General features: G+C 37.2%; 1 protein-coding gene across 1 annotated transcript in view; it reads left to right on the plus strand.

Moving 5' to 3' along the window:
• LOC106710470 (obscurin) overlaps window positions 1-20557 on the plus strand; it is a 56609-nt gene that overhangs the window by 24541 nt on the left and 11511 nt on the right. The window contains exons 7-28 of the mRNA XM_014502530.2: window positions 5303-5395; window positions 6144-6443; window positions 6570-6723; window positions 7408-8745; window positions 8816-9556; window positions 9812-10054; window positions 10797-10938; window positions 12496-12686; window positions 13816-13937; window positions 14108-14243; window positions 14516-14693; window positions 14847-15024; window positions 15274-15464; window positions 15640-15795; window positions 15872-15992; window positions 16190-16350; window positions 16563-16738; window positions 16828-16996; window positions 17088-17206; window positions 17758-19104; window positions 19249-19350; window positions 19534-20346. Coding sequence (XP_014358016.2) covers window positions 5303-5395; window positions 6144-6443; window positions 6570-6723; window positions 7408-8745; window positions 8816-9556; window positions 9812-10054; window positions 10797-10938; window positions 12496-12686; window positions 13816-13937; window positions 14108-14243; window positions 14516-14693; window positions 14847-15024; window positions 15274-15464; window positions 15640-15795; window positions 15872-15992; window positions 16190-16350; window positions 16563-16738; window positions 16828-16996; window positions 17088-17206; window positions 17758-19104; window positions 19249-19350; window positions 19534-20346 — 7171 coding nt within the window. The remainder of the gene's footprint in view (window positions 1-5302; window positions 5396-6143; window positions 6444-6569; window positions 6724-7407; window positions 8746-8815; window positions 9557-9811; window positions 10055-10796; window positions 10939-12495; window positions 12687-13815; window positions 13938-14107; window positions 14244-14515; window positions 14694-14846; window positions 15025-15273; window positions 15465-15639; window positions 15796-15871; window positions 15993-16189; window positions 16351-16562; window positions 16739-16827; window positions 16997-17087; window positions 17207-17757; window positions 19105-19248; window positions 19351-19533; window positions 20347-20557) is intronic.

A 20557-nucleotide genomic window follows, 5' to 3' on the forward strand; every position in this document is an offset into this window, starting at 1 on the left:
TCTGTGCCCATTGTAAAATAAAAGTTTTAACTAGACATTTAACCGACAAGGGAGCCCGCTCAGAAATGTCGTAGAGTCAGGTCTATATGCGCGGGCGCCGGTCGGATTCTAGGCAGGTGGCCAAATACTAGAATAGTTCCCGCGCGCGCCGTATGACCCCTGTCAATTGCCGCCTTATTGCCGTCGTCATAACGAGGGCAATCTACTCATTTTCCTCGACTATTATAATAAAAGCTAAACGGCTATAACTTGAACTCGTAGCAATAACGTAACTCGTTAAATTATATGTAATGGTAGAGCTTTTATGTGATGTAATCGTTCATAACTCGTTTGTACTTTATTTCACACACTTGTTTTTTTTTAATAAAAAAGGTAGAGGAAGACTGTAAAAAGTTTTTTAAGGATTGTGTAAAGAGGTTATTTGTAAGAAGTGGGTGAGTTCAGATATAACGGCTGAAGAGTTGTATGGAATCATCAGACTCTCTGTTTTCATTTTAAAATATCAGAGATATGCTTCTAAAATGTTCTTAAATGTATTATTTGGTAAGGAAGGTCAGTGAGAAGTGATCCAGGTGTCAGATTAGCAAGTTGAGGACGCTCTGTCACAGGTAATTAGCAGAAACGTACATGAGTTTGTGTGAAGTGGAGCAATGCCAAATGTTAGCAATACTAGAGACTAATGAATTGTACGTCATATATTGAAAAAAACAATTTAATATTAAAGATATAATTATGTAAAATTTTCCCGTCAGTGTAGACAAAGTTAATTTAAAAATAATGACCTCACAAAAAAGGTTGAAGTAGAAGTATTATTTTTCGATTGTTAGATGAGCTTTCATAAAGTATTTTGGATTAAAAAAAAATAGTCTCATCAACTGTTTCAACTTCCATAATAAATGGACAAAAATATATTACCATCTCTGTTTCCCAAGAGAGTGAGGGAACAAGACGACAATATGTTATCGTACAATTGTTTTGGCAATAGAAAACTCACTGACGACGCTTCAAATGGTCAGTTAAGCGTGCGCTACAGCAAATCGTAGCAAGTGCTACGAACAGGGTGACACGAAAAAACTCTACTTATAACGAAATTTTGCTGCCGGTTTTTTTAAATTATTTCCAAATTTTCTTTCGAAATCGTTTCAAATTCTTAGCATTTCAAAAAGAGAAAATGTTCAGAATGCTAGTGGGAACTCAGGCGTCACTGAATAACAAGCCTACGCGCCCCTTGCGTCCACGTGCTGTCTCTGACTCAACTCCGCAAATAAATACGTATTATATTCTATTTCCAGTTATGTGACTGCCGCAATTAAAAGGAACAATTTATCATCACAATGAATAATTGAATATCATGTTCCAATGTCAAAATTGCGTTGCTCAAAAATATTTTGAAGGTTCAAGAAGAAGAAATCGCATTTTACTTATTCTACCTACGTTGCGGCTTTCACCTTTATGATTGGACTTTTGTTTTTCCTAATTCATACATTAATTGTGTATCTAAGTTAACATTGTCACATTATTATCTTTTGATTTAGCCCAGGAATAAGTACTATTTCGTCTTTCCCCCAGTTGTGCGGTTCATAGAAAAATATTGTACATGGTTACAAATAAAACAATATTTACACTTATCGGAAATGCAGTTGCGAAAATATAAGAGACTGGTCACAAATAAGAGACATCACAAGCACTTCAGCCCCGACGAGGACACCCCAAGGTTTGTTTGTGTCGGCGCGCCCTTGCGGTGACGTGACGGCAGCCGTGGCGCGTCCTGCCGCTGTGGGGCTAAGTATAGCGCGCAGTGGCCGAGCCGCTGGAGCCGCCAGTCGACCGATAGCCGCGCCCGCGACCACCCCGCGCCCCGACCACTCGCCTGAGTGAAGTGTGTGACTGTGTTGTGACCTGTGACCTTGACTGTGCACTCATCATCGAACGAAGCATACCTAGCCTGGTATACTTCTCAGGTATGCTGTAAGTTGGCGCGAGTTAATGCTTTTGGCGAAGCGAACGGTGTAGTGTTTCAAGATCTCGTCTGGTTTATTTCGGGCGGCGCGTAGGCGGCCGGTATTCTGTGCGCTGACGCCGCGAAGCAGCATATGCTGTACATCTTTGAGACACGTCGGATGACCTTGACCTACTTTAATGTTGAAGAATCGACAGCTATTTATATCTTAATGCCATTTTAATTTTTCTATTCAAATTAACTATAATATGCAGCGTAACTCGAGCGTAATACATTACGCTACAGTATTCATCATTATGTAACTTCGAACAAGTGGTATGATATAGAAATTTGTACATGAAGTTTGTTCGTTATGAGCTTTTGGTTCTACGTACGCACTTGTCAAATATTCAACAAAACAAACTCTCCGAACAGACATATAGAAACAAAGAGTAAATAATACTTACTTTCTTTCAGGTACATGAACTTTGTTTTTAATGAATCAAATGTTTAATAATGTTAAAAGCAATATAAATTACTCAGATTTCGATTGAAGTGTTTCACGAAAAGCTGCCAAATATTCTTCAGTAAAAAAGCTCCGGAAAAGCTCTCACATTCAGTGAGACCTGATTTCATGGTTAAAGCCATTACACTCCACGTAAAGCAAAACTAGAATGAAAGTAAAGTTAGATGAATTTGTTCATCAAATTTACATCTTCAAGTACAATCCTACGGAGCATACCAATATTGTGAATGTTTTCAGAGATCACGACCTTATTTTGTCTGCTATATATGAAGTCTGTTATCCTGAATAATTTGAAGCATAATTCGTTTATACTTCCGTAAATCGTAAATGTCGAAGTAGAGTAAAATAGTAATTACTTTGTATGGGAGTTCAATTACTCTTTTATGTCCAGTATCTAAATGTAACACACAATAAGACCCTCCACAAATTAGCGCGTAACTTTATTCAACGTAATGTGTACATGGTTGTTAGTTTACGTTTACCGTAAGAACTCGTAACAAAATTATCTGGTTTATGTGAAGTTTGTATGTAGTTCTAATGCGAATTGGTTTTTACATCTTTAATATTTCATCACTGTAATTCTAAACCAACTTCCCCTGTCGAGACACGTTTACAAAACAGACGCGTTACGATAAAATTTTGATATTCCAATACATCTAATGATAAACAGTAAACAGACTAATTTTTAATACTATATTTAATTTTATATTCATTCTATTACTCTTAGTCACAATTTCATATAATTGACTAGCTGTCGCCCGCGACTCCGTCCGTGCGCTGTAAAAAAAAAAACTTAATAGGGGTATGAAAAATAGATGTTAGTCGATTCTCAGACCTACTCAATATGCATACAAAATTTCATGAGGATCGGTCAAGCCGTTTCGGAGGAGTTTAACTACAAACACCGCGACACGAGAATTTTATATATTAGAAATATTTTCGTTAAATATTATAAAATGAAAAGTCGTTAGTTGATACTATTGTTTACAAAATTGTATACACAAACCCAACCGTAGTTAAAATCAACTGTAGTTAATTATAATTATTTTTAACAGTGGTAGACGCTAGCAACAACAACATCAGTTGCGCGAATAGGTCGGCTCGCCCAGTGAAATACCACGACCACACAGAAGACAGACGTGAAGTGGAAGTAATCTCCGCGTTTCGTCAGATGTGTGTGGTGCCGGAGGCTTAATTTTAGTCCTCTTTCCCTTCCCACCCCTTTTCTTATAATGAAAGGTTGGGAAGGGGAAGTGGATTTGATGGAGGAGATGCATAGGAAGGTTAAATATTCTCTTTTTGTGCGTCTCCTCCTTCGTCGATTGAGGGTAGGCAACGCATCTACAATTGCGAATGTCTATGGGCAGCGATCGTTTCGCCATTTCGGCGAATTCATGTGGCCGCTTGCTCTTTTGCCACCCTGTAATGTTAATAAAATATATTACAGATATTATATAAATGTTACCTAATAATTTTAGTAATAACATTCCTGTGAACCGGATGGACTAATTTATTTGACACGAATTCCAACTGACATATGGCGAGAAATTTATTTGAAACATATTCAAGAGCGTCGGTGGCTCAGGGAGTGTCGGTAGCTTAGGGGTTAAGCGCTTAACTTGTAATCGCGCAGGTCCTGAATTCGAATCCCGCCTTGTACTAATGTGTTTTACGATTTTAGATTTACGTATTTTTCCGACGCTCTTACGTTGTAGGAAAACATCGTGATGCTGCACATATCTGAGAATAAATTCACAGATATGAGTGCAATCAACCAACCCGCACTGGACCAGCGTGGTTGACTATGGCCTAATCACTTCTAATTTAGGGTATCCTCCGAGCTCCTCAGTGGAAACGTATAATGAGCTGATGATGATGATGATTCAATAGCGCGGGAAATCTAGCAATATATAGGTAGATTGTGCTGGTGCGTTTATAACTTAAACAGACAGACTTCTCAACGGATCTCTATGAAATTTACCATATATATAAATCACAGTCTGGAAGAACACATAGGCTACTTAATAAGTTTGTTTTTCGCTTGAATGGAGTTGGTCGGTCGCTAGCTAGTATTAAATATTTCTTAAGATTGATTTTACATTTACATCTCAAAAATCTGTCTAATAATTCCTTTAATGATTTCTCCAATAAATCACATTCGTTAGTCTGGGCAGGGCTAGTCTCACCAGGGCACGTGCTGTTACATCATAATTAAACGAAGCTAACATTTAATCAGACGTTAACAGCCACTAAGCCTGGCGCCTCTCCAACCGATCACTGCGACAATTAGCGCAGCCCCACAGTTTCATATCGTCGATAAAGATTTATTGATTTGGCAATTGGCTACTTACTTCATTACATCCATGATTATTATTTGCAATTATTGTTTTCAAGAATCGCTTTAATTTACAATTAAAAGGAAACAAATTTAATTAATTATTTAACGGTAAATTTTAGTTTTAGTAACGCTTATACAAAAACATGGATAAAAACATATTTAACAAAGAAAATAAAGTAATCAATGAAACGTTCAGAAGGTTGAAAGGAAAGAAAATGTGATAAGTTTTGTACTGCCTTTTATAAAAGGAAATAAAAACAATTTCAAGATCGATCTAAAGGATAGAATATTGATTTCGATCGATAATAATAATTATATTTAACGTCTTAATGCTTTTAAAATATATGTCAAGTGTCAACACCAATCATCTATATGCCGTAAACCAGTTAATTGATAAATTATAAGCATACATATCTTTTAAATTCAATGTATCATTCACTAAATTGAATGTATCGTAATCTTTATAGTCATATTGATCAATGTTTATTTGTCATAACAGAAAATAGCGGATAAGATCGGAGACGACAAGGGACTTGCGGAACATCTTAAGCTTCCCATACAGCGGATTAACGACTACCAACTACTATTGAAGGTAATTATATCGTTTATCTCTTTGTACATGTGTACAGTTATAAATAAAAAAGTAGTTGTTTTCAAACACACACTCGTTAGGAAAAAACTTACAAATTCAGTGAAATCTATCTCTAGCGTAGAAAAAATGTTTTCATGTATTATTAAGTTTATACAGATTCATCAAAACATCTGGTAAACAATATTCAAAGTAGGAGCAACGGCCTGAGAATTTGTTATACATCAACTAAACTTATAGACGACGTAATTCGTTCATATTCTTTTACACAAGCTGTTTTTAATTTATTATGTGTAAAGATAATTAAATATATGTAATCATCAGGAAGAGTAAGTTAGATAAACGTCTAATTGTGTTCAGTGACATAAAACTGTTCGTTCATTGTATTACAACAGAGCTATATTTAATTCGAAAGTCATAATCAACGTCACAAGTACGAGAGATTTTTGTAAACACGTGAAGCTTTTAGTGCATATCAACGCACCACATCTGTTGCCTATATAATGTTTTCATACAAAAAGGTCGCTTATTGTTCTTCTAAAAACTATTATACTTATATCATAAAGGAAAATATGAATTATGAACTATTTTCAATATTGCAATTAGAAGAGTGATCCTAAAACTAATTTAAATCAAATCCCAACGGTGTGTGACATAACTCCATCAACGTAATGTCACAATAATAACTAGATTGTTTTAATTTACGAACAAGATTTTAGTTCGTCGAATACCAAATCACATTATTTCACAGGAACTCGTGAAATATTCGAAACGCCTCGGCGAAGATTGCAACGACCTACAGAACGCTCTCGAACTTTTCCTAGGCGTACCCAACCGCGCCACAGATAACAAATTCATATCGAGTATCGAGGGCTATAGAGGGAACATCTACAAGCTCGGCCGCCTTCTCACACACGACTGGTTCACCGTCACCGTCGAGGGGAAGTCCAGGGAACGATATCTCTTTCTGTTCAAAGCGAGGGTCCTCATCTGCAAAGTCAAGAGGATCGAAGACGACAGATCTGTCTTTGTTCTCAAACATATCATCAAGGTGAGTCTTCTCAAATGTGTCATAAAATTTGTACCCTTAAAATATCTATTAAAATTGATATCAACGAGCATAACGCAGTGATAATTCTGCATTAGATAATAACTTATACCCCCCTCTTCAAAACAGCTTCCCGACACCGAAGTCCAGGACTATCCAGACGACAAGCTAAAGTTTGAGCTTCACCAGAAATCCCCACAGCTGGTATTTGTGCTCGCCGCGCACAAGGAAGCAGTCAAGACCAACTGGCTGAAAGAGATCAGACAACACTCCAAAGACGTTGGTAAGTGGGCAGACGAATAAATATAGCAAATTTAGTATAGCATGTCACTTTTTTCAAGAATCGGACAAAAAGATTTGTTGGTTAAAAAGGAAAAGCTTTGATAGTAGTTAAATCTGTAAATAGACTAATAAAACTAGTCGGTGCCTACGTATACTGAAATACTCGTGAGTTAAGCCGTGATTTTTAACTAGTGTGTTTTAATAATTTAATCAAATGAATCTTGTTATGGTAATTCCAAATACAGCTTCAACATATCATTTTATAATAAATTTGTTTTCAGAGAGATTGTCTTTGTAGAGATTCCTTGAGTAGAAATCTTCAATGCAAAGTTTATTTTGAGATCGATTTAAATTAGTTCATTCCGCAACTCAATCATCTGCGCCGGTAGAGCGCCGCAAAAATAGACGACGTGGCGCAAATATTATCTCAAACAGAATCCAGCAGTAAATAATTTTAATTAATACTTGAACGTTGAATATTTTTAACACGACATGAGTAATAAACCACGCTTTAATTTAACTTTATTCAATTGTTGGATAACGTAATTTGTAAATAAAAAAACAAATGTCAAACAAAAATTAAGACAGAAGAAGTTATCCCTCATCTTATCCCTCTCTACTATACAGTATCCGAAAATGTATGTTTAAAATTTAATCTTGAATTTACTTAACATGCTATTTACAGTTGCATTAGCTGAACACGCTGCTGACGATCTTCAAGTGTTGTCACAAGAACAACAAACATCAGAACATCTTTCGCCTGAACCAGAAGAGAAAAAAATAAAACGGAAACAGACGGATACAGAAGAAGACCAGAAACAAGAAAAGAAGTCCCGAGCGGAAGAACTTGAAGTAGCCGAGATAGTTACTAGACAAGAGTCTCTTGAGGTGTTGCAAACCAAAAGAAAAGCGTCTATAGAAAGCGCTCAAACTAAAAAAGTTGCAAAGACTGACATACAAGAGTTGTCGCATATTAACGAAAGTCAAGACACAGACACGGCAGACGATAAAAGTAAAGTCACAGCCGATTTTGAAATTAAATCATCTGTGACTGTACATGAAAGCGAAACTTGTGAGGTACAATCAACATCTCTTTCCGACCCTACTGTATTAACAGTAAATCCAGTAGAAGAAGAAAAAATATCTGAACCGGGTAAGATTTCTAGAGATAAAAGAGCATTTAAGAGAATTAAAATAAAACCTGAGGGTGAATTAGTAGATGCTTCAAGTAACGTCGCCGTATCAAGAACTGAGAAAATAGAGACAGAAGGAGACGTTACCTCGGCAACTGTTAGATCTGAAGTTGATATACAAAGTGAGGAAACATTCATCGTTCCGCCTCAAATATCTGAACATCAGAAAGCGGGATTATTCGTGCAAGAAGAATCATCTTCAGTTTCATTATCCAAACAGACCAAAGTCACTTTAGAGAGTTCGTTAGGAGAACAAACGTCTCAAACTACTTTACAAGTATCCACAGAACAAAACTCGCAGTCGAATCCGGTCAGTGAAAATCAGACGAGAACAGGTCAAAAAGTATATTTTGAAGTAAACTCTAATCAAAAAGACAGTGAATCAACAGCTGAATCTGATGATCTGACAGTCACTGAAAATACTGATATTAAGAATAAAACACAAAAAGATACTAGAAGATCTATTTCGCGGAAAGCATCCGGACAAACATCTTCAGTTGATAAAGCTGAGTTAACAACAGAGGAGGCATCTTTTACTAAAGACAAACAAACACAAGAGCAAAGTACTGTTACTGCCACAACAGAAGCTACACGTTCATCTACTGCATCGATTAGTAGAAAAAGTGAATCAGTGTTGGAGAAAACTGCTAATGAAAGTGTGCAATCTCTCGAATCAAATCAAGGTGAAGCGAAGTCTGTAGAAGTTGGTGCAGCTGGAGCTGCTGAGTTTGAGCCAACGGCATTGAGAAGCAGTCAAACTGTAACCGCAGAAGAAAACGTCGAAGACGAGATGTCGAGGTTTAATAGTCGTAGTTCGAGGACTTCTGGAGGTGAGTTTTTAAACTATTTTTGACACATAAGATGCGTAACAAATTAAATAAACATGTACATTTTTTTTAGAATATTCCAGTAGTACTCGAAAATTATCAAGTGGTGGTCGGTATGAATCTTCTACCGGAACCAGCATGTCTTCTTACTCACGACGTGAGAGTGGGTCACGTATAGAGAGCGGAAAATATGAAGCTAGTGGAACCATTGAGGGCATCAGTTCCTCTAAATATGAATCCAAATATTCGAGTGCCAGCGCTCGAGTCGAGGGGGGAAGCGCTTACGGTATTGAATCTAGCTACGACAGCAAGGCCGAAGGAGGCTCGAAATATGGCATTGAATCAAACTATGAAGCTTCTAGTAAGATCGATAGCATAGCTTCTAAGTATGGCATCGATGCAAATGGTAAAATCGAAGGTCGGTCCACAAACTATATTATCGAGAGCAGCTACGGTGGAGAAAAAATCGATGGCGGAGATAAAATTGAATCTTCTTTCGAAACAACAAGTAAAATCGATAGCATTGCTTCCAAATACGGTCGCGATCTCAATGGAAGGGCCGAAAGACGTTCGTCGAGATTAAGTATAGATGCAAGTTATGATGGAGAAAAGATTGACGGTGGATCAAAATACGAGTCCACTTATGAGAAATCAAAGAACGGAGAATCTTCCTACGAAAGAAAATATTCAAAAGCGTCTATATCTAATGGCTCCGTAACCAGTGATTTCGAGTCTTCAAGGTCTGTAAAGAAATCCGAGTCTGTGGACGGAAAACCAATTTTCACGAAGACCATCGAAGGGCAGAACATCGAACGTAAGTTCTCGACAGTTAGAATAGAAACTTGTAGAAGTAGAAAAACTTAGTGCTTGTACATAATGCTTTTAGTTAACTAACTTACACAACCCATTGATTTAACAAAGCTTCATGTTCCAAAATGTAAAAGATTTCGCACGGTTCAATACTACAAAAATTTTCTCAGACATGAGTCACAATTTTTCACTTGAACATTTTAAATGATAATTTAAAGAACCGTACGAAATCATCTCTAATAATATTGTGAATCCTCAGCGGGTGAAAACGCGGCATTCGAATGTTGTCTTCACGATTCTGAGGAGGTGAAGGTGACTTGGCTGAAGGACAACAAGCCGCTGACCGACCGCCTGATGGACCGCTGCTCCATCACCTCGATAGATGGCGCTTTCAGGCTGAAGCTCATGCACTGCAGGGAAGACGACGCCGGCACTTACACCGCCATTGCGGAGAATAAAAAGGGCAATGCCCATTGCACCGCTCAGTTAGTCGTCCAGGAGCGTAAGTGTTTATTTTTTTATTTAATGGACTCGATAGAAATTGTTAGTTTCTTGTTAAATCTTGATAAAAATCTTTTAAACTCATAGATTAAGTTCTGCCACATTATTTAAAAAAACATTTCTATCGAGTCAATAATGCTCTAATTTCTTTTTTTTTACAGAGATTTTTTATTATTGTATTACACGAAATACTTGTTCAAATCTGCATGATCAATGCAACATCATCAATTAAGACATCGTAAGGCGTATAACTCGTAGTTCGTCACTTGTACTGTCCCATAATTTTCCTGTATTTGGCACTGGATTCATGTTTGTAGGAGTACACCGTCGCATGCTCTGTGGCATCTTCTATTTGGTCCTTTTGCTTATATCTCAATCAAGCTTCCTAATCAGCAAAACCAACATTATAATCTAGCTCCTGCAAATATCTGCTCATTTTATATCTTAATTGTCGTTTTTAATTACAGATTCTTTATTTTCCTTCTTCTTTCTTTTTTCTATCATTGATTTCGATGGTATTTTGTTTCTGTTCTCTTTCTATTTCTTTAACTATATTATGTATAAGGATCAGGTCCAAATTCAAAACTTCTTAGAATTTATGAATTTAATTCAAAATTTTGCATGATTACGGTAATGAAATCCAATTGGTTATTATAATATTATTATTTTTAAATACACTTACGAATATTCTATATTTATTTTCTTATGTGCAATTTTATCAATGTCTTTACAAAATGTTGCAGTAACTCCAGAAGAAAGGAAAGAAAGGAATGCTCTTAACGCGCCTTACTTTTTGGTGGCGCTGAAAGATACTGAGATTTTAGAAAACACTTACCTACGTTTTATGGTGAGGGTCAAAGGTGACCCCAATCCAACAGTTAAATTGTAAGTTGTGTACGTCAAATAACAAGTTTATAATCACATATAGTAAATCTGTTTATCGTTTAACTTATAACGCATGAGCCAAATCGTTTATTCTCTTGTCAATTTGGCACTTTCCTTGGGGCACTCACCTCTAACAGTTTGCCAATACAACCAGACAGATTAACAATGAGATACGAAACAATGTTCAGTATTTTACTGTACACTGATGCGGTCACGTAGTCTTTAAACGTTTTTTTTTATTGTCAACCCATTGTTTGTGCAAAGAAGTGTATTCTTGCCAAGGACTTGTCAGTTTGATTGACCGTTACAGCTTTAGTTACGGGCCACAAAACTCACAAGACAGAAATTTAAAATAGGCCAATGTAATTGTGATTGAAAAGTGTTGGTTTTCGTGTAGTGAATAAAATAAAATGTGTTTGTGAAAATTATAAGTGTCGAACTGTATTACACAACGGTTTGCGTAAGTTTTTTTTTATATTCTGCTCGTAACCTTTCTCATACTGGGCGGTAAGCCAAGTGAGAACACGTCGCTCGAAATGACAACTTATTTGTTTAAAAAAGCTATAGGGATATCAAAGAATTGTCATGTAAACGTTATATTTTACATTTCGATAGTAGATTTATAAAGCGTACTTAAAAATATGTATCTTATAAAAAACATTGTTAGGGTGTTTTTCACACTTTTAAAATCAAAGAAAACATGTCTCTAAACTTGTTTACGTGATATAAACATAAATTGCATGTTTTAAAACAACATGCTTATTTTGCGGTGATAAACCTCACATTATATTTATGAATTTAAAGTACTTTTAATTTTTTATGACTTTCTACCTTTGGCTTATGCACTGTGAAACTGTGATCGTATCATAAAGGGAGTCCCACATACACAATTTCGAAATCACGACTAAGAGTCACGCTCGCCGTAGTGCGAATGCCGAGGTGCGGTATAAGACCCCTACATAAGTATTATCGCCTACACAGTAGTATAGTATAGTAGTATTAACTACTAGTAATAGGTCCAATCCGGTAATAATAACGAAGTAACAGCCCGAGAAGAGGCTCCTGAGGGAGCCCTCGAACCTAGTTTAGGCTAAGCGCCATCTGCGCCCGGCCACCTCAAGCCTGGTGAAACTGTAAATGCCTCTTCAAGGCAAACAGTGACTGCTCAGTCACAAAAAAAAACTACTAGTAATATATGGCATTAGTTCGTATCCGAAATAATGTTTGCAAGATGTATATTGCAAAATGTATGATTGTATGTTGCCAATCTCTGACATCTAGTTAAAATAATAATCAATACATAGTATCTAATATAAAATGAAACTGCTTTGAGATGCTTAGTTACATATCATTAATGTAGCCTATACAAAAAAGTCTGCTGCGTAAAATATTTTGTTCCTCATGTTGCGCTAATCTTACAGTACTATTGATTTGTGCTGTTTAAGATTCACTCCGAATCAAGTTGATTTTAAGATCATCAAATGGAAAACTACAATCGGTACCCATTCACCTCACCTCCGGCGATCAGATGTGTTATGTTTTTGTACATTCTTTCAGCTACCGAGACGGAAAAGAGATAGTAACTCGTTCTGAGAACGACCGCGTGTCTATAGTGCGCACGCGCGCCGAGCACGGCTCCTACGAGCTGGTGATCGCCGACGTGCAGCCCGGCGACGCCGGCCTCTACGCCTGCCGCGCCATGAACATCTACGGTGAAGTGGAAACCGAAGCTAAAGTCACCGTTGTTGGTAAGATAGTAAATAATGTGATATTACTATATTAATGGTAAAATAGCTGTTCGCGTCTTCACCCATATAAAAGTAAATTCATTTTTGTTACATAAAAAAACTTAGTTTTATTGTTTAAATTGCGTAAAACTTTCAATTGCGAATGCCAAAATTCAAATACTCAAATAACAACGAAGGCCTTCGCCATTGACTGAGAATTGCCGTTACCGAGGTAACCATTCACATTGCTGCTATTGGCTGGCAATTTTCGTCCCTTTTTCGCATAACATTTTTTTATCAATTTGCTCACCTCCTAAGATTAATGGCGTGAAAATGTATAGCTTAAAGCGTGACGTAACTATAGGCCTTTTTATTACAAAAATAATTATTCAAAAACATGCCATGATTGCTAAGACCCTGCGTTATAAAGAAATGTGTCCTGATGATTTATTTTTACTTATTTACGTAGGATAAAAAAATAAATCATATCATGATTTATTATAATAGTATTAGTATAGATAAAGTCATAGAAGTAACGCTGCATGAACAAAATGAGCCTTGAGAGGAGGTTTAAAGAATAGAAATTAGAGATTCGGTTGCTTGGACGAGTTAGGCAACACGTACACTAAACACCAAAAATATGCTGTTTAAAACATCTATCAAAATGTACGATGAGAAACAAAAAATATTCAATCATTCGACAACTATTGACAAAATAGATGAGTTGGCACGATCCAATTTATTATGGATCTTTATTAATAAATTAAAAATAATCAATTAAAATTTTATCTGCATTAATTATTTAAACATTATCTCACAATTCAAAGGAGACATATTTTGTTTTTTTCTGCATATTGACGCGACTGTTGGATACGTTCCAGTATTTGTTTATTAGTTTTTCATCTAAATATAACCGCAGAAATATACGGAATCTCCGCTCGTTATATAACTATGCCAAAATTTGAAACTTGTCCGTTCTATTTGCGGAACGATGGGAACATTCGATGACATTAAACCTGATCTAATTTTATTTATAGATTACTTTAAAAAATATAGATATGTACTATAGATGGACATGTATATAGAAATAACATCTACTAAAATGTATGAAGCGGTTGGATTTATTCATAAAAGGGTTCAAATATTTCAGATGACAAGAACATATTTGGAGAACTACTCCCGGGTGGTGAAGGGTTGCTGGCGAAAGGAGAAAAAGCCACATTCACATGGAAGAGAGATGGACAACCTTTCGACCCCGAAGAAAGATTCAAGGTACCGTGTTAACAGATTTTTTTATGAAACAATTTTCAGTGATATACTTAAGAATCGAACCGAGATTAATATTCAGATAATCTCCTCCAGACTCCAGATAATCCTCAGGTTTAAATTTGGATGCAAAGTCCAAGGTAAACAGTTGTGTTCATTTGTGTTCTCATTGTTAGGTTTTGCTGGGTGATGATGAGGACTCGCTGGCACTGGTATTCCAGCATGTGAAGCCAGAAGACGCCGGTCTCTACACCTGCGTCGCCAAGACCAGCACTGGCAACATCTCATGCTCCGCAGAGCTCACCGTACAAGGTATTAGCAATACTGATTGTATACGAAATTCAAGAATTTGGATACGTTGTCTAGTATTCCCCTCTAACCAATCGACATCTTCTTTGTATTTTCTAAATAGTTTGTCACTTCGTAGATAATGTTAACGATCGACTCTAAGCCTTGAATTCTTGATGTTATAGAACTAGCGTAGGACCATACGTATACGATACAATGGTGTGATTACATGATATAGTCTTCTTAATTTACTCAAAATTCAGTTTAGCTAGACATATAGACTGTGCATGTAACAGGTGCGGTCCATGAACTGCACCGGGAGCCGGAGAAGCCGACGCTGGTGATTGAGCACCGGCAGGCTGTCGTGGCTGCCGGCGGCTCAGCCATGCTGGAGCTGCAGTGCAAAGGCTACCCCAAGCCCAACGTCGTCTTCAAACACGACGGACAGGTTGTGGAGCCCGACACCAGGCACAAGTCAGTATAAACTCACCAAGTTACCAACTCTTACGTTTAATGAGCTTCATTTTTAACATTTGCGTAGAAAATTAAACTATGGCACTTCTACTAGAAAAGGTTTTTATTCTCAATGTTAATATGTTTGGTAAATATGTGGTTGTTGTTGTGGAGGTTCCTGTACGAGGACGAGGAGTCGATGTCGCTGGTGATAAAGAATGTGACGGCGGCGGACGCGGGCGAGTACCAGGTGACGGCCAGCAACGAGCTCGGCGAGGACACCACCGTCATGCACCTTCTCGTCAAGGACGCGCCCAGGATTAAGAAGAAGATTGAGAACCAGTCCTGTATGGTGAGGCATCCATTTATTTATATTTCCTGACACCAGAAATTTTTACTTTAAGATGTAGGTTTTCTACAATCGCCGTTGCCTCAATAATTTGCTACATTGCCTGGACAGGGCTACCTAAAATTTGCCCTGATAAAATTTGTTGGCTCAATCGACCAACATTATATTTAATTTAGCATTATCGTTTACCAATTGTAACACCACGAAAGCTTACTTAGTGTTCATGTGTTTGTCATCCTATCCTCCGTGAAGGTGGGCGACACACACACAGTTACAGTTGAGGTGGAGGGCACACCAATTCCGGAGGTCAGCTTCTACAAGGACGGCGCAGAACTGAAGAGTTCTGAGCGGATTGTCATCGTCAAAGAGTCCGACTACGTCCACAAAATTACAATAAAGGACGCCAAGCTAACGGACACGGGATCTTATTCAGTCGTCGCTAAGTCAGTATTTGTTTGATACTTATATTTAAAGTGGTACTAAGATATTGTCAATATATGTCTCTGAATTGCTCAGTTACTTTTCCGTTTCTATTGTTAAAACTATCCATTCATCATAACCAGTGATTTATTCTGCAGTTATGTTAAATTACTAGGTATTATATCTATCAATGTGCAGGAACGAGGTGAACCAGTGCTCGGACTTCTGGCAGTGGCACGTGTCCTCAGCGCCCAAGATTGTGAAGAAACTGGGCGGTTCCAAGGTTTGCGAGGAGAAGGAGACTGTCACCTTCAAGGTTGAGACTGAATCAGATCCAGCGCCTGATGTTAAATGGTAAGAATTGCAATGACAGTTTTATTTCATAGTATAAAAACTATTGGTAGACTACTAATTGTATATGTTCTTTCAGGTTCAAAAATAAAACAGAGCTGAAAGAGTCATCGACGATTAAGATATCATCATCAGGCGAGGCTCATTCGCTGGTCATCACCTCCGCCGCGCGCGCCGACGCCGGGGAGTACTCCTGCGAAGTAAGTTGGGGCCTAACATCATTGTATGAAACATTTTACGTCACAAAAGCTATACTGCCCTGGTAGAATGGACAGATCAATTTCTCAATCTTGCCAACCCGATAAAGCCTTTAGATTTATAAAACCAAGTAGTCATCCTTTAGTCCTAGACATTAATCATCTTCTTCTACTAAGTCTTTTCTTCCGAACATGTCCAGGTCCGCAACGTGCACGGTTCAGCGAGCGACTCGTGCGTGCTGAACGTGCGATGCGCGCCGCAGTTCCGGCAGCGGCTGCGTGACGTCACCGCCAGTGAGGGTGACGTCAACGTCGAGTTCACCGTCGACGTTGAAGCGTACCCCGAGCCCAAAGTACAATGGTGAGGCTGCTTACATATTTAACTTTATACTTCGAAACACCTTTATGTATACCTTGATCACAACTTGTACGAATCTAATCAATGCTATGGATTTTAAGTTGTATGAGGTAATCGAAGGACCAATATCTAAGAAGATCCTTGGCTAAGTCGAACAGCAGATACGTAGTGGTTGATGGCTGTAACAATCGATACTAACGCACTACAATTATCAGGTACCTGGGCGACGTGGAGATAACCGAGAAGAAGTCGGTGTACACCCGTGTGGATAACGGCAGCTCGCACAAGCTGATCTTGAAGGAGGTGTCTGCGGAGATGTCCGGCCAGTACTCCTGCAAGGTCACCAACGACCTCGGCAGCGACTCCTGCCACGCCACATTCACTGTCAATAGTCAGTTTAATTCTATAAATAATTCGGTTTGTACTAACACCAAATAACCAGTGTGATTTGTAACTTATGAATGTATATTATATTCGTAGGGAAGCCACGGATCACAAAGAGCTTAGTAGACATGACCGTGGATGCTGGACAAACTCTGAAGCTGGAGGTGGAAGTGGAAGGCTGCCCCGAGCCCAAGGTCAAGTGGTACAAGGACGGCAAGGAGGTCACTACCGACGCTAGAATCAAAATAGAACGAGACACCAAAAGGTAAGATTGTGCTATGTAAAATTTGAACATCTTTTCATAGAAACGGAAAGTAATTAATTTTATATGCAACTCAAAATACATTGTATTTCAGATTGGAGAACTATAACTTAACAGTGACTCTTGTGAAGGAAGAAGACGGTGGAGAGTACGAAGTTAGGGCTGAAAATGAAATGGGTAGCGTGAGCTCCAAGAGCACTGTCACCGTACACAGTAAGTATAGCACACGTCTCGACATATGTAAGAAGTTCAATTGATTCAACATACGAGTTCGTTTTGGTTCAGAAACAAAAACTAAAATACTTTATAATCCAAATATTTATTATGAATCTACATAATATTTTGTCAGCGCCTAGTCACTAGCTAACATTAGTGACTAGTATACAGTTCCAGCAAGTTACAAACACACACAACACGCATCGCACACTTTAATAAGGTACAGTCACACAAGTCACAGATTATGTTTACCACAACTCCGGAACATGCATTTACATAGGTATGGTAGTTAACTAGAGCGTAGTATTACATGAAGTAGATTACTACTGCATTGCACGTATTAGTTTTGTTGTAGTGTCCTTTCGTGGACGATTTGTAGACGTTACTTTGTTTCTGTAAAAAGGTGTTCATTCGACAAGAATGCCGATGTGTGTTTTCACAAGTGTCTAAGCACCATTTCCCCCCTCACCTTTTTGTGACGTCTTTAATACTTTAAACACCTATCCAAAAACCATTTTAATTTCATCATGTTTCGTTATTTTTAATAGCTAAAGAAGTTCATTCAAGATTCAAAAAAGAAACAATACTTGAAAAAGAAGTCGAGGAAGATAGCAAACCTAAAAAGCAAGAAACTAAAGAACTTCTTGAGGATGATAAAGACACGGCAACTATCAATAAAACTAAAACAGAAAAGATCGAAGAAAAACTTATTGACGATACTTCAAAGAACGTAAGGTTTGAAAATGTCGAGCAGACAGCTGAAAAAGCTAAAAAGTCACTCACTGAATCAGAAGTAATAGAAGATAAATCATTCTCTGAAGTTGACGATAGTCTTAAAGCAAAGAAAACCACAGTTAATGATTGTGATATACAACCAAAACAAGGGAAACTTTCAGAACTGGAAGTAGCAGAAGAGAAGTCATTCTGGGATGACGTTGAAGATGATTTTAAACCCAGGAAAACCAAAGTAAATGATGCTAATTTAAATTCACAAGAAACAAAACAGTCCTTCACGGAACCAGAATCAGTAGAAGAAAAATCTATTTGGGACGAAAATGTAAATGAAAGCACTCAAAAAACATTGGTCAATGAGATTACTAATGAACCTCAAAAAGTTAAAAGATCATTTTCCAAACCGGAAGTAGCTGAAGAAAGATCTAGTGGAAATGATGAAATTGAAGACCAACCTAAAATACCCCATGTTGAGGAAATACAAAATAAGCCGCAAAAGTCTAGAAAATCATTCTCAAAACCTGATGAAGTAGAAGAAAAATCATTTTGGAAAGACACAGAAAATGAAGAAATTAAGAAAGTAACAGAACAAGAAGTAATTGACAAACCACAAAAAGGAAACAAATCCTTTTCGGAACCTGAAGAAGCTGAAACTAAATCGTTCTGGGATGACATTGATGGCGAACAAAGTAAGAGTGTGCAAATTGATAATAGTGAAGAAGTGCCCAGAAAATCTAAAGAATCGATAACAGAACAAGATAATCAGCAATTGAAAGACTTGAAATATGATGAAAAGACAAGTGGAAAATCTTTGCCAGAATCTGAATCAGTCGAAACAAAATCTTTTTGGGATGATAATGAAAGTGAACAACCCCAAAAGTTACAAGTAGATGAATCTAAGGAAAAGCCTAAAAACTCTATAAAGTCAATCACAGAAGCTGAAAGCGTCCAAACAAAATCATTTTGGGATGAAAATGAATATGAACAAATTAAAAAACCTGAAGTTAAAGAGATAGGAAATGATATACAAAAGAGTAACAAAGGAATAACGGAACCTGAAAATATAACAAAAGTAGAAATAGAAGAAGACTTGAAGCCTTCAAGACGTAAATCTGTTAAAAAACAATCTCTTAAAGAAGAGCCGATAAGTGCTGAAAAAGAAGGTACAAAATAAGCGCTTTACGCTTCTTCATTTATCAGTAAAACAAACAGCTTATAGTCAGCGAGAAATTCACGTTTTCGCAAGTAATATTGCATGCTTAACTTGTGTTTTTTTTAACAAACGAAGTGTGATTTGTTATGTTTAGGCCGAGTGTTCGAAACAATAACCACATTCAAGACAGGCGAGGACGGGTCTATTGTTGTGTCTAAGGTCAGCAGCACCTGCTCCCACGGCGCCATTATCACAGGTCGGTATCAGAGCTTCGCTTATCCTCCTTCCTTACTTTTCTTGCTCCTCATTTAATTGCCATTTAATATTTTCTTTGAATTACAAATCCTCATCTCTTGATATTTATTTTCAATCAACTTTTGCATGCTCTATGTTATGAACGTAAGTATAAATGTGGTCATAATAATATTTTAACTATTAGGTCCTGCCGAAACACACACTTTGCATAAAATGACATCGAAATACTACGATGATGATGATGATGAGTGCACCAGAAAAGTTATACGACCCAATAAGCCACATACTACTTCTTTAGAAGTAGAAGAAATTGCAAGTCACAGTTATTTTCTATCCGATTTGGGTTACTATACAGTGCCGGACCATGTCAGGAGAGGCACATATGGTATTATAGAAGAACCGCAGACCGATTCCGATGCTGACAGTTTGAGATACGGACGATTTACCGGAAATAGAACGGTTTCTATCCATTCCGTTTCGGAAGATGAGAACAGCTTGCACAACGAGTCGTTGTCGCGGGAAATATCAATTGAAGATTTATCAAAAACAATATTTGAAATAGATGAAACTCGAAAAGTGTTCAGCAAAGACTCATACGTTCGTCAGTCTTCTATCAAGGAAGATTACTTGACGAACGATGGAGACGAGGAATATGTTATATTAACTGAAAAACGTCAAAAAGTTTTTGAAAATGATATCACTGAAAAACTTATAGATATTCGCAAAGAATTTGATGAAAATGTATTTAAAAATATTGAAGAAAAGGCAGATGACGTTAAAAATCGAATAATCGAGGAATTAGTCATAGGAGACGTAATGAACCATGACAACATAACAAAAGATGTCACCGAGACGACCGTGGAGAAAAAGAAAAAACAAAGCGGAAAATTATTCTGCGTAGAAGAGGAGGACGATAGAGAAGTGGAAGCCTTGCTGAGACGCAGTCAGAGACAGAGAAGCATATTAGACGATATTATAAATCAAGAAGATGTGAAAGGTAAATTTCAAGTACATAAAATATTATTGAAAAAAGAATACTGGAAGGCTGAAATACGTTTTATAACGCTACGAATGTTTGTTAGGGGCATAACAACTTTCTATTTGTTGCTTATACTTAAAAAAAAAAATCAACTATCATATTTTAATTGTGATCTGGTATTTTTGTTGAAATTAAATTAATTACATTGTGTTCTACTCGTATTATGTAA

Source organism: Papilio machaon, chromosome 2, assembly GCF_912999745.1.
Source record: "Papilio machaon chromosome 2, ilPapMach1.1, whole genome shotgun sequence".
Lineage (NCBI taxonomy): Eukaryota > Metazoa > Arthropoda > Insecta > Lepidoptera > Papilionidae > Papilio > Papilio machaon.